At 38.9% G+C, this 12,746-nt stretch overlaps 1 protein-coding gene across 3 annotated transcripts in view; it reads right to left on the reverse strand.

The window, feature by feature from the left end:
- Positions 1–12,746, reverse strand: part of FSD1L (fibronectin type III and SPRY domain containing 1 like) — a 32,740-nt gene that overhangs the window by 17,368 nt on the left and 2,626 nt on the right. For all 3 annotated transcript variants that reach the window (XM_033174046.1, XM_033174045.1, XM_033174044.1), the window contains exons 2-5: positions 8,743–8,838; positions 7,618–7,749; positions 4,385–4,486; positions 1,123–1,145 (exon numbers count right to left, since the gene is read on the reverse strand). In XM_033174046.1, the coding sequence (XP_033029937.1) occupies positions 1,123–1,145; positions 4,385–4,486; positions 7,618–7,749; positions 8,743–8,838 (353 nt within the window). The remainder of the gene's footprint in view (positions 1–1,122; positions 1,146–4,384; positions 4,487–7,617; positions 7,750–8,742; positions 8,839–12,746) is intronic.

Genomic DNA, 12,746 nt, shown 5'->3' on the forward strand with positions numbered 1-12,746 from the left:
CTTAAGGATAGAGCACATCATACAAAACCACTCTGTGGAAGCTTCACAAGGCTTTTAACTTCTGGGCGCCTGCTGATGCTATGAGCAGCAACTTGGAAGGTTTCCAGGACCCCACTCTAAAGAGGCATGAAGGAGCTCAATGTGATGGTCAAGTTGCACACAATGCCTCTAACCCGTTAACGTAAGATTGAATATCATCAGCTGGTGTTTTGTTTTTTTTGGCAGCATGCTCCTGATAACCAATGCCTGGGGTTGGCCCTCAATAGTCAAGACTCATTTCAGAAAAAGAAGTCCATACATGATAAAGCTTAAACATAAAGTGAGCATATGAAAGAGCAGCGAGTCTTGGTGCTGCATTCATATAACACTATAGTAAGTGAAGTGTCTATTAAGCAAAAGCTGAGAAATGTTCTTGAGTGCCATTGGAAGTCTTCTCATTCCCTGCCCAAATTTGAGCATAATTCAGGTGTATGACATGGAAATATTATGTCTTATATATAGCCTATCTTTCTCTATTCTTGGCCTGAGGTGTTAGAATAATGAAGGTGAGCATTACAAGTTAAAATTGAAAAGTTTTGTGTTTCTGCACTTTGGATGTTTGGGGGCTGCACCAAATTCCAACTATACATTTGTGAAAGTGCTTCAACTGTTTTGGAAATAGATAAGGGACAAGTGTACCATTTCCTGATTTTTCTAGTAACCATGCTGTTTTAGATAACTAAAATCCAGCTCAATTTATGTTGCCTTAACAAGTTCTGATATCCCATAAGTGAGGCCTACATACCATATAACATTTCAGCCTCCTGTGCCACTTCCAAATTAAATTTGAAATGGCACCTATTTTAAGGGATCAGCATTAAGAAGGATTTTTTCCCCTTCCAAACACATTTGTTTAAAAACGTGCCTGTGTTCTTTTGTCACTGAATGGAAGTTCACACACCACATAGGGAGAAGGAAGTGAAAAGCCAAAACACAGCTGTGTTGTCTTATCAGCATGCAAAACTCAATTTTATCTTTTAGTTGCATGAATCTTAAGTGGAAACAGTTAAGAATAACTTAGCCAAAATCTTCAACTACAATTATGGAAGACTAGGAACAGAAACAAGTAAGTTGGTACTGTACCTATCCTTGATCTGTCTGGCAGCCTTGAGGTGCATCAGGAAGAAGAGAGAGAAGGTAAATTAATAGTTTCATGCAAGTTTCATCTGCAGTAACATGCAAGAAAGAGTTAAGAGTTATCAATCTCACAGATGTCCAGCTCGGCTTCAAAACCAGCTCAGAATTTTACCATTGAAGACCTGCCTCACAAGCCATTGTTAATTCAAAGTTATTAGAAATTCAGCAACAAGCAAAAAAAAAAAAGGAATTTCAACAAGCCACACTAAACTAATTCCATATGACACTGTCATCAAATCTTTGTGCTCTATTTTTAACATGATCAGGCCAAGTGACATTTGACTGTTTTGTTGGGCATCTCAGCAAGTAGGTAGTGAGTAAGTGTTAGATTTGTGCCAGAGTTGAACCATTTCCACCATACCCCTCCATGAATATTGAGCACAGTATCTTTTCACAAACCACCCTGATCAAAGCAGTTTTTGAAATCAGGGAGTTTTATCATTCACCTGGCCCTAGCAACAGAATGCTGTTATCAGTGGCAAGAAATAATGAAATGCACCCCAAATTATTATACTCTAGTGAACATGCTCAGGCCTGGCTAGATAGGGTTTCTTGTCTGGTCCACAGATAATTAATGTTTCAAAATAGTATAACAAATAAGTGACACAACATAGAATCCAAATTAAGAAACTAAAACATCAGCTTCATATGCATTTAAAAGTTGTTTGCTATGACAACTATCACAAATACAGTAGTAATTAGGACTTCACCATCCCTGTTGACCAAAAAAATTAAAGCATTTTAAAATTTCATCTGTGGTCCCTTTCATGGTGCTGGGGGTACTTTGCAAACATTTTTATCTTCACTGGAAAAGACTATGTATTAAGATTTTATATGTTATCACCACAAACAGTGTCTTAGGTGATAAGATGACCAGTCAGAACTAAACAGAAAATAAAACATCCTCACCTGTCATCTGAGATACTGTGAACAACAACAACAACTTGCCCAAGATCACTAACTTCAAATTAGGAAGGCTGTTGCTTCCTGCATCTCAAACTCTATGCTATCTGCACCATGAATGAAAATGCTTCCATAATGTTTTCCTCTTCTCTCCTTAAAATGCAAGTTACAAAACCAGAAGCAGATATTCTATGCAAGTCTCCCTGCAACCACCCAGAATGGTTGCTTAGGTTGCTTATTGCATAAATAATTAAAACATGTTAGATCGAACCAGAGATGACTATAATGAATTTAGCTGGAAGGGAAAGTAGTCTTCTGCAACAAGCAATGTGTGTCAGCTACCTCAGCAATTATACGTAGTGCAGTATCTTTCATGGCAAATTTATTCACCGTTTACTGATAGTCATAAGGTAAAAGTGAAGAGTAGCAATTATACAAGACCATTGAAAAGGTATATAAAGTCCACTTTCATGATCAGTCTTTACTCTGACTACAAAAGCAACAGCAATCCTTTTCTTCCTGAGCTACCCTATCCCTCAATTCAACCCAGGTCATTTTCAGAATTGCTTCAGAAAATCTCAGTTATGAAATGGCTACCATGAGAATTGTTTGAGAGCCAAATTAACCTTGTTACAACAAGCAAGTATAACTTGGTCATAGTCTACAAATAACTTGCTAGTACAGAAAAGGCTGAAAAGCAACTTTTCAAACATGCAGACATGTATTTAAAAAGTTTACAAATCCAACCTATTTTGTATCTATGGCTGTTTGGCAGGCACAAAAAGACAGGGCAAAAAACCCCAATAATTAGGATTTGTTGTCAGGCATAGCGAGGTGGAAACAATCCAAGAACTGAGGACAAGGAACCTGGATGAAGTCCAGGGGAAACACTGTGTAACAAATGGAAAGGAACTGTGATGAAACAGTGTAGCATCAGTTAACTCCAGTCGAATACTAGGATGGGCATTAATGGTGAACAAACAGAACCCGAGGAGCAAGTTTTATAATTTTGTTTTTGCCTTGGGTTTAATTTCCAGGGAAATAACGCAAACAACTTCAGATGAGCTTGTTAAAAGTATAAAGACACAGTTCAAATGCATCCCTTCTACACAAAGACCAAAACAAATTCAGATTTTGATGGGTCGTTTGGAATTCTTTCATATACAGTATCAGTTTAAGCATTGCCTGCCCTTGATTGGATCATTCAGCTTTCTTTCCAACCAATCTACAAGGAACATGGTTTGGAGTCAATGTAGCATTGCTAATACACATAAGCTGGAGGCATGATGCACTGATTGGCAAAGCCAACGTAATCAATCTATTTAACACAGAGAGGCAACTTAATGCATTGCCAAGTTTGTGTTTCTAAAAGTAGATTATTTTGCCTACTATATTCCCATTTAGCAGTTAGTCAACCATTTCATTAGCTGGATCTACAGAAATGCCAGAAGGGGCCCTCTCCCTAAGGTCAGAAGATTCTGCTGTTTTGAGAACCATCACAAATATCAGGCAGAGGCACCTTCCAAGAGTGAAGAACACAGTCACAGAAGGTGCCTCTGCCTAATTTGGGGAATTCCTCCTCCCCCATGCCCATTCCATTCATGAAGGTTCCCTGACCCTGGGAGGGGAGGCAGGGGGCTGTTGGGAAGGGATGCGGCAGAATAGTCGCTCCCTTCTACCAGTGTTTCTCTGGATCCAACCCTATAGCATAGACAATACTGATGACCCCTACTAATATTGAGCACAACATGCTTGATGTGTGTAAATTTTCTATCAAGAATCTGAATAAACAGACATAATTCTCTGCAGGTACCTAATAAAATTATGCAACCATTATGTAATCTTCATTTTCCTCTAAATGTTTTTAGCAACTGGGCACTCTTAAAACTCTTTGCACTATAATTGCACAGACCAATTCAGCTTCTATGGGTGTTAGCCTATGGGCAGTATCCAACTAAACAGTTCCACAAGCAAAGTACTTTTGGCTGTACAATATAACTTCTCCTCCACAATATAACTTCTCCTCCCTCTCCTCAAACACAACCTATAGTTCTCATTTCATTTATGAAAACTACTATCTATTGATTACAAAACCAGTAATCAGAATAGTACTATTATCCTGGGGTAGTCTGAATACTTGTACTTGAAACGCTCAGAAGGTAACGTTGATCACTCCAGAGAATCTAATCAGCTCCACAGTAAGTCCTCCACAATGTTTACTACACAATCTTTAAGTCGTTGCAGGCAAACAGCATGCAATTAAATAGCATCTCTCCTTTTCTTCATGTCAGGCACACTTTTATACCTTTGAAAATTCGTCAGGTTCCTTTATGTCCAGTGAACGAGTAGCAAATTCCAATAGTTCTTCAGAATTCTCCAGGGCGTTACTACATTGGCTAAGTTGATTCTAGGAAAATAACAGAAAGCTGTTCAGTAAGCAGGAGTTATTAAGAGAACGCAGGGCTATCTTCTCTCCACCCCCCCCAAAAAAAATCCAGATGCCCATTACTGGCAAATGGATGAGGTCTTTGTGGAACACATGCTAAAGAAGGTCTCAGGTTCAATCCTTGGCATATTTAGCGAAGAGTGTAAATATAAAATATTAGCATGAAACACAATAAAAAACCGAATATGTAGTATTGGGGGGGGGACCTCCTTTCTGGCAGAGGAAAATAAAGAGTTCTTTCTGTGGAACTCAGTCCCCTCAGGCCTCTGCAATCAGTTGTACACCCACACAGGTTTATTACCCCCACCCATAAAAGTATGAACATAAAGAGACACTCCTGGCTGAGTACTATGTACTTTGGCACACCATGTTCAAGGTAACACAGCTATTTATCTTAGCCTATTAAGAGTGAGGCTCAATAAAAGGTGAGATCTACTCCAGGAAGTGTACCAAGCGTAGGCTGGAGAACCAGCTCTTAATTTTGAAGAAGTGTGTTCTAGAATGCCTGTTCTTGAGTTTGCACAGTTTTAAATCCCAATGTCTTTACTCCCTTACGTTGTGCTGGATATGTGACTATAAGGTTCAGGGGGTGTTATTGGCTATTAGGTGACAGTATAGTCATACAATATTAAGGTTCCATGTCATTTTGCTCAATACAACAGAACAGTATTAATGAACAAGGTTTCCAACTATCTGAAAGTCTTGGCAGCTCACGAAGCAGAGTTCTTTTTCTTTGCTTACTGTATTGCATGGTGAGATTACCAGACATTTTACTATCTAACTGAGGGCGGTCCAACTCATGGCCCATGAGGACTTTTTTGCTGCCCTCGGCAACATTCAAGATAAACCATATTGAAATTGGGGGGGGGGGGGTCATGCATTGTTACCGAAAGTGCATAAATCCCTTTGTGCATTAAACTTGTTTAAGAATTTAATGGGTTATATTTAAATACACCATTAATAGATTTAAACATATTAACTGTGTATATTAAATTATTAAACCACAGAGCCTAGGGCTTGCTGATCAGAAGGTCGGCGGTTCGAATCCCCGCAATGGGGTGAGCTCCCGTTGCTCGGTCCCTGCTCCTGCCAACCTAGCAGTTCGAAAGCACGTCAAAGTGCAAGTAGATAAATAGGTACAGTTCCGCCGGGAAAGTAAACGGTGTTTCCATGCGCTGCTCTGGTATGCAGCTTAGTCATGCTGGCCACATGACCCGGAAGCTGCCTGCGGACAAACGCCAGCTCCCTCAGCCTACAGAGCAAGATGAGCGCGCAACCCCAGAGTTGTCCGCAACTTGACCTAACGGTCAGGGGTACCTTTACCTTTTTATGTTAAATAACATTAAATATATTGCAAATATTTTAATTTACAATGTGGAAATTTAATTCAGTGTGGCCTATGAATTATGTCTCAAAGTTTTATTGCAGCTCATGTGGTTTGGGACTGCCCTGATCTAACTAGATGCTGTTGTGTTTAATATTTCAAATATATTCATCACTGGAGAGAAAGATCAGCTGCTGTATCTGTATTGTCAAAAGCCACATGTGCACCAGTGATTTAAGAGGTGCAGTTATTTGACAGCATCTGGTACACTGAGATACTGAATTATACCAAAATTCCATGATCAAGTTGAACTAACTTTGATTACATTTAGCACATTTTACTGTGTGATAAGCTTTAAGCTGTCAGAAGGAAGATAGAATTCTTTCAAGGAACAGGGTGAAAGAATCAGCTATGGTGACTAACACAGCCAGGGAAACACAACAACTGTGGCTACTTGCAAACCTTGAAAAAATGTACTCTACCAGGAACAGCTGGGGTAATTCAGTTGGAAGAGCATTAGACTCTTAATCTCAGGGTTGTGGGTTTTAGCCCCATGTTGGGCAAATTATTCCTGCATTGCAATGGGCTGGACTAGATGACCCTTGTGGTCCCTTCCAATTCTACTATTCGATGATTCTTAGCTAGTACTAGCACATTCCTGTCTTTGGTATGAGGCTTCACAGATTGCCAGGATTACAAAGACAGGTCAGATGCCATGTCTCTAATACTGTTTTACACACACAGTGAAGCTGCAGACATGAGGAGGAAAAACAGCCCAAATTAATCTCACATTTACTAATTCCATACTTCCATCTCCTGGATAGGTTAGATGTGTAAAACCCAACTCAAAGAACAGAACTGGATGCAATCAAGTCTCATATCAAACTCTTAAAGCATAAGTTGTAATCAGAAGTCTGGAAAGAGTAATTGCTTTTCATATATGAAAACTGAACTGTGCAAGCTATCCAAGCCTACTGGCTTTTATTTCATTTAATTAATGTGCTGACAAAGGGGTTTTAAACACGTTTGGTACAGAGAAAAGCTTTATACAATGTAATACTGGCAACTTAGTGTTGTTGGCTGCTTTGGTCACTGCTGTATTTCCTTTCAAGGATAATGCGGCATCAGCCAAAATAATTTGATTATGTTAAAAATATGTGTATAAATCTTGTACATTCAAGCAGAAAGCATTCTGCACACTATGCCTATTAGTTAGCATTTTTCTTCATTTTTTAAGTCTGCCACAAAGCTTGAACAAATTCAGAGTCCTGTATTGTAGCCCAGCAACTAAAGAAACAAGAGTTACACATTCCTGCTGCCCACATGTAGCTGACAAGTCTTTCATGCAAGGCACACAGAGCCAAACCTGAAAGTCAATTTTTAAGTTTGCTCTCTGCGCTTGTTGGTAGAAATAAAAACTCCAGGAGTCTAATAGGAAGAGGCATGCACCAAGGCACGTGAAGTTATCCTCACTCACTTAAGAGTGCTCCAGGAATTCCAAAGAACTGAGAGGGGTTGTGTGGTCATTTGCATGTCAACATTCAAAACACAACCTACTTTTACAGAAGTACTACAGAGAAGGTTGGGACAAGTGCAAAGCGAGTGAAATGTTTGCACAAGCTTACAGAATTTAAAGTGTTTTAGAAAGCAAACTTGTGCTGCAGTGGGAAGCTAATTAAGTGACAGTCTACTAATTTAATTAGCACACATTTCCCTATCCTGACAGAGCTTGAGAGTTCTACTACAAATTCATCAGAAACCTAATTACCTGAAGTTCTTGGGTTTTATGAGCTTGTTCTTGCTTGATACTAGTTGACATGCTCTCCTTCATCTCGTCGAGTATTGCATATAAGCCATCAAACTCCTCATCCAACTCGGCAATTACATTGGAAGAATTAGCCTGTAAACAAAATTTCAGTTATGAGTTGTGCTGTCAGATTTTGACTATTTCTTCAGCACAAACTATAAAATGTAATAAGCATCATAGAACCTCGTACTTATCACAGTAGCATACTTCCATTTCCTTAATATAATAATAAAAATAATACTGCAGATCAATATCAATAGATATAGTAATATGCATAGGCTTGTGCTTTTTCTTTAGTCATCCTGGCCCAAAGAAATCACTATCACATTTAGGTCCCTGGCCGTTGTTGAACTACAACAACCATCATCCCTAGCTAGCAGGACCAGTGGTCAGGGATGATGGGAGTTGTAGTCCAACAAGAGCTGGGAACCCACTTGACTTAGCAGTATTATTGAATTAATTTATTTTGACAACTTTTCATACACACACACACACACACAAACAGATTTTAATAAGAGGCATTTAAATTTAATTTAAAATTTTCTAAACTGCTTGATATAAAAGGAAAATATTGGTGATCCAATAATACAATTGCCTCATTTATGTATTTAGCACATTTGTATGCCTTGCCCTGCTTCAAGGGGCTTTGGTAAGTGTGCATAAGGTTATCCTCAGATATACCGGTAACCATAGAACTGTAGAGTTGGAAGGGACACTCAATGGTGATCAAGTCCAACCCCTGCAATGCAGGAACCTTTTTGCCCAATATGGGAATTGAACCCATGGCCCTGAGACTAACATTCTTGTGCTCTACCAACTGAGCAAGGCTGGGAAAAGATTTGAAGCCACTTCACCCCAATTTAAGAGCAACGCAACAACCACCATAGAAAATGAGGCATGCTGACAGTGCAGCTCACTGGCTTCAAAGAAAAAGGATATGTACCCATGAACAAACTCACATAACTTGCAAAGCCATTATCTAGGTTTGGCCCTTGGCCTATATGGTTTCCAACTGCAGTATTAAAGAAAATGACACTGTTTAGAGAAGCCCTTTCAGCTTTGAACGTAATGAGCTGTACAACTTACCTGTACACCTTTTAAAGTGTGATTTAGAGTTTCAATGAAGTTTTGGATTTCATCATTTTTGTGAGCCAATGTGGAGATAATCCTCTGCAGAGCTTCCTAGAATTAGAAGAGTAAATTTAATTAATATATGCAAGGTCATATTACGTTGGTGTATATACCCTTCTTGCTTCTGTACTGTGCTTTTGCACTGTACAAACTTGTAACTGAAATAATTTCATTTGGTTACATTTATTTACTGTTTGTAATGCTTACAACAACAATAATAATGGCAAAAACAGTTTACTTCAATGCAGCAACACTGGTGAGGTCAGACAGACTTGCATGTTTAATAGCAAGTGGCTTAACAGCTACCATAGTCAGGTGTAATTGGAACCAATACTATTCAGAGTTACTGACTTGTTTGTTTTTTGCAAACGATTCCGTCAAGACCTTTTTTTATTTAAAAGCATTTATAAACTGCTTAATATTTTAAAAAATCTCTAAGCAGCGTAGAACACAAAAATGTATTATTAGAACAAATGTGGCACATAACTAGTAATATAAAGGCATATAAACACAAAAGCAAGAAGTCAGTGAATTCAGACAAAGAAAGACAGGGACCAATATTAAACGTCAGGGAAAGCCAGGAGCAACCCGGTGTGCTTTTACAAGACTTCTGAAGCAACTGGCAGTTGTTGCTGCATGTATGTTGGAGACAAGGGAATTCCACAATACAGTGGCAACTGTGGAAGATGGCCATTCTTGGGTCACTGGCATATTATATCCTATAGGGTGCAAACCACTAGCAGAATTTCCCCAGATGATATAATAATAATAATAATAATAATAATAATAATAATAATAATAATAATAATAATATTTATTATTATTATTATTATTACTCTGGGCGGCTTCCAACACATATTAGGATATATTAAAATGTCACAGATTAAAAACTTCCCTGAACAGGGCCGCCTTCAGGTGTAAGTGATCTAAGTGATATTACAGGTCTATACACCTCTTAGGTTAAGCCTTAGATCCTATGAGCATAACTGTCAGTTTGTGCAAGTCAGCAAATGCTCATCTGTTCTTATTTGGATTTATTAGAACCCATTTAGTCTTACAACATAGAAACAGTTTTATATCCATATACAGAGAAGCAATAGCTAATTTGAGGGCAAAGATTTCTATTTGAAAGGTGCCAAAACAGTTCATTGCACAGTCAACTCCTAAAATACAAACATACCATGTTGTGTTATTTTCACTTACCAACAGTCTCACCCTAAACAAGGTTTGAGAATGAAACTTAAATTAGAAGATGAACTTCATCAAATGAAAGTAGCCAATGAAAAACAACTTTTAAATTTCAATGCTGGTTTACTGTGTAAAACAGAAGAGAATCCTACACTTAAGTGCTACTTAAGCAGCATGCATGGTAATTTGTCATTTTCATACATGTAGTAATACAAATTTTTATAACGAAATGTACACCATTATAGGCATATAGTTCTTATTCTCTTAAATAGATCCAGCAATATTTTACTAGCTAGATTAGCACTGAAGTTATGAATTCTAAATACAAGAAGCCTCAAATTAAGAATGTCCAGTTCCCTCTTGACAGTTTGAGAAGAAAGTGATTACCTCTGGATGTATCTACTACTACTCATGCATTATGCTAGTAAGAGAACCAAGAAATTCATTTGAAAAACCAGACATCAACCTCTGTACATAGGAACAGTCTAGGTTCTAATTCTAATTATTCATACTAAATATTAACCAAGGCTTAAAATTAATCCATACATTCATGATCACTTCAGAACAAAAAACTAGAGTTGTGGCCAATTTCCACATTAATTGGAATACAGAAACAACTAATACTTTTACAGCATAGAAAGTCATACAGCCAGTATCAGACAGCAACTCACTTGATGGGTAAACTACCTGGCAATTCCCAAATTACATCCTCTTCCGGTGATCTGATGGTAGCATATTTCTTCCTCTAGATGCACACATTTAACCTTGCTCAATTTGCTTTATACTGAATTATTAATAGGAGTTTCTTCTGTTGCCTAGCACACTGTCCTACTTTATCAGGTCAGTATACTCACATATACCGGTAAACACCAGATTTAAAAAGATTTTGTAGGATTATATGTGCATTGGTCTCCTTTACTGTGCAACTCAACTCTCACAAAATCTACCCCACACAGCTATATATAGTTATTTTTCTCATAAAGCTTCTGGGTCAAAGGGAATCAGCATAGATATTTAATGTACTGTGTGTTTTCAAGACCATCATACAAATAGTAGATCATTTCTTTTTAAATTACAGTTTGATGATGTATCAAGTATAAATGGATTAGCAATTGAGTATTTTTCCTTATCCCAAAGTATCAGCTCTCTTCCACCTCTTGATCTAAGACAGGGGTCAGCAAACTTTTTCAGTAGGGGGCTGGTCCACTGTCCCTCAGACCTTGTGGGGGGCCAGACTATATTTTTTTTGGGGGGGGAACCATGAATGAATTCCTATGCCCCACAAATAACCCAGCGTTGCATTTTAAATAAAAGGACACAGTCTACTCATGTAAAACACGCCGATTCCCAGACCGCATTTAGAAGGCGATTGGGCCACATCCAGCCCCCGGGCCTTAGTTTGGGGACCCCTGATCTAATACAATAACCATCAATTCTGCACTCTCTGTACATATTGCCTCTTTGTTGGCCAAACACAGCAACAGCTAGGAAGCAAGTTTTATTTACGTACATAATCACTACAAGATCTACTACGATGCGTGGTTAAGTGTGTTACACCATCGGTAGGCAAGAAACAGCATCTTATACAGCGCCAAGCAGCACAGGAATTTTAACCTTTTCTATGACTTTAAAAGGATGATGCCACTGAGGTGTGGTGTTTCCTCCTGTGTACAAGGTAGAATAGCCAACCCCACAATTACTCTACTGGATGCATAGTCATGATCAATCAAGAGAAAAAAATTAAGCCAGTGCTGTTTAGTTGAGCAAGTATTAGGAAGAACCCAGTATTAGAGGTTTCAGGTGAACTGTCTAAATATTCATAGGGTAGGTTATGAAGTGATCCACATATATTCCCCAGCCTATGACGCGGGTGGCGCTGTGGGTTAAACCACAGAGTCTAGGGCTTGCCGATCAGAAGGTCAGCAATTCGACTCCCCGTGACGGGGTTAGCTCCCGTTGCTCGGTCCCTGCTCCTGCCAACCTAGCAGTTCGAAAGCACGTCAAAGTGCAAATAGATAAATAGGTACGGCTCCGGAGGGAAGGTAAATGCCATTTCCGTGCACTGCTGTGGTTCGCCAGAAGTGGCTTAGTCATGCTGGCCACATGACCTGGAAGTTGTATGCCGGCTCCCTCGGCCAATAAAGCGAGATGAGCACCACAACCCCAGAGTCGTCCGCGACTGGACCAAATGTCAGATGGTTGAAGGCAACATAAGCAGAAAGGTTGTTGACATATCTAACTGCTCTTTCCCTGACTTCCCCCTTTCCTTCTTGAAGAGGCAGAGAAAAGCATCTCAGAACTGAATGGTTCAGAACTAAACAAAATTAGACAACTAGATGTTTCAGGAGTCATCCTCAGGCCAATCCAGTCTACATCCACTTACGCTTTCCAACGAACTTCAAGCAGCATATATTAAGTTCTTACTAAAAGCAAATCCCTGTAGTACATATAGAATGCAAATAAAATTTAGAATTGTTGTTCATACTACAAAGCAAACCAATGTGGAAACAGAGAGGATGTCAACCACCCATTTTTCCAGCCAATCAAAATTCACTTTAACATTTGAAAATTCTTACCCTCCTCTTCAGTTAAAAGACTCCCAGAGTGGCTGAGATAGATCAATTGCAAGACAATACGTATTTAGTTATGTGCTTTAAAACACTACTTAATCTGCACAAAACACTAGTAACCCTTTCACCTGAAGTCTCTATAGCCCCCCTTTGCTGACCTTTAGGGGGATTCTAATGATATTCATTCTGGTCTGCCTTTGG

The sequence above is a fragment of the Lacerta agilis genome, chromosome 16, assembly GCF_009819535.1.
Source record: "Lacerta agilis isolate rLacAgi1 chromosome 16, rLacAgi1.pri, whole genome shotgun sequence".
NCBI classification, from domain to species: Eukaryota; Metazoa; Chordata; class Lepidosauria; order Squamata; family Lacertidae; genus Lacerta; species Lacerta agilis.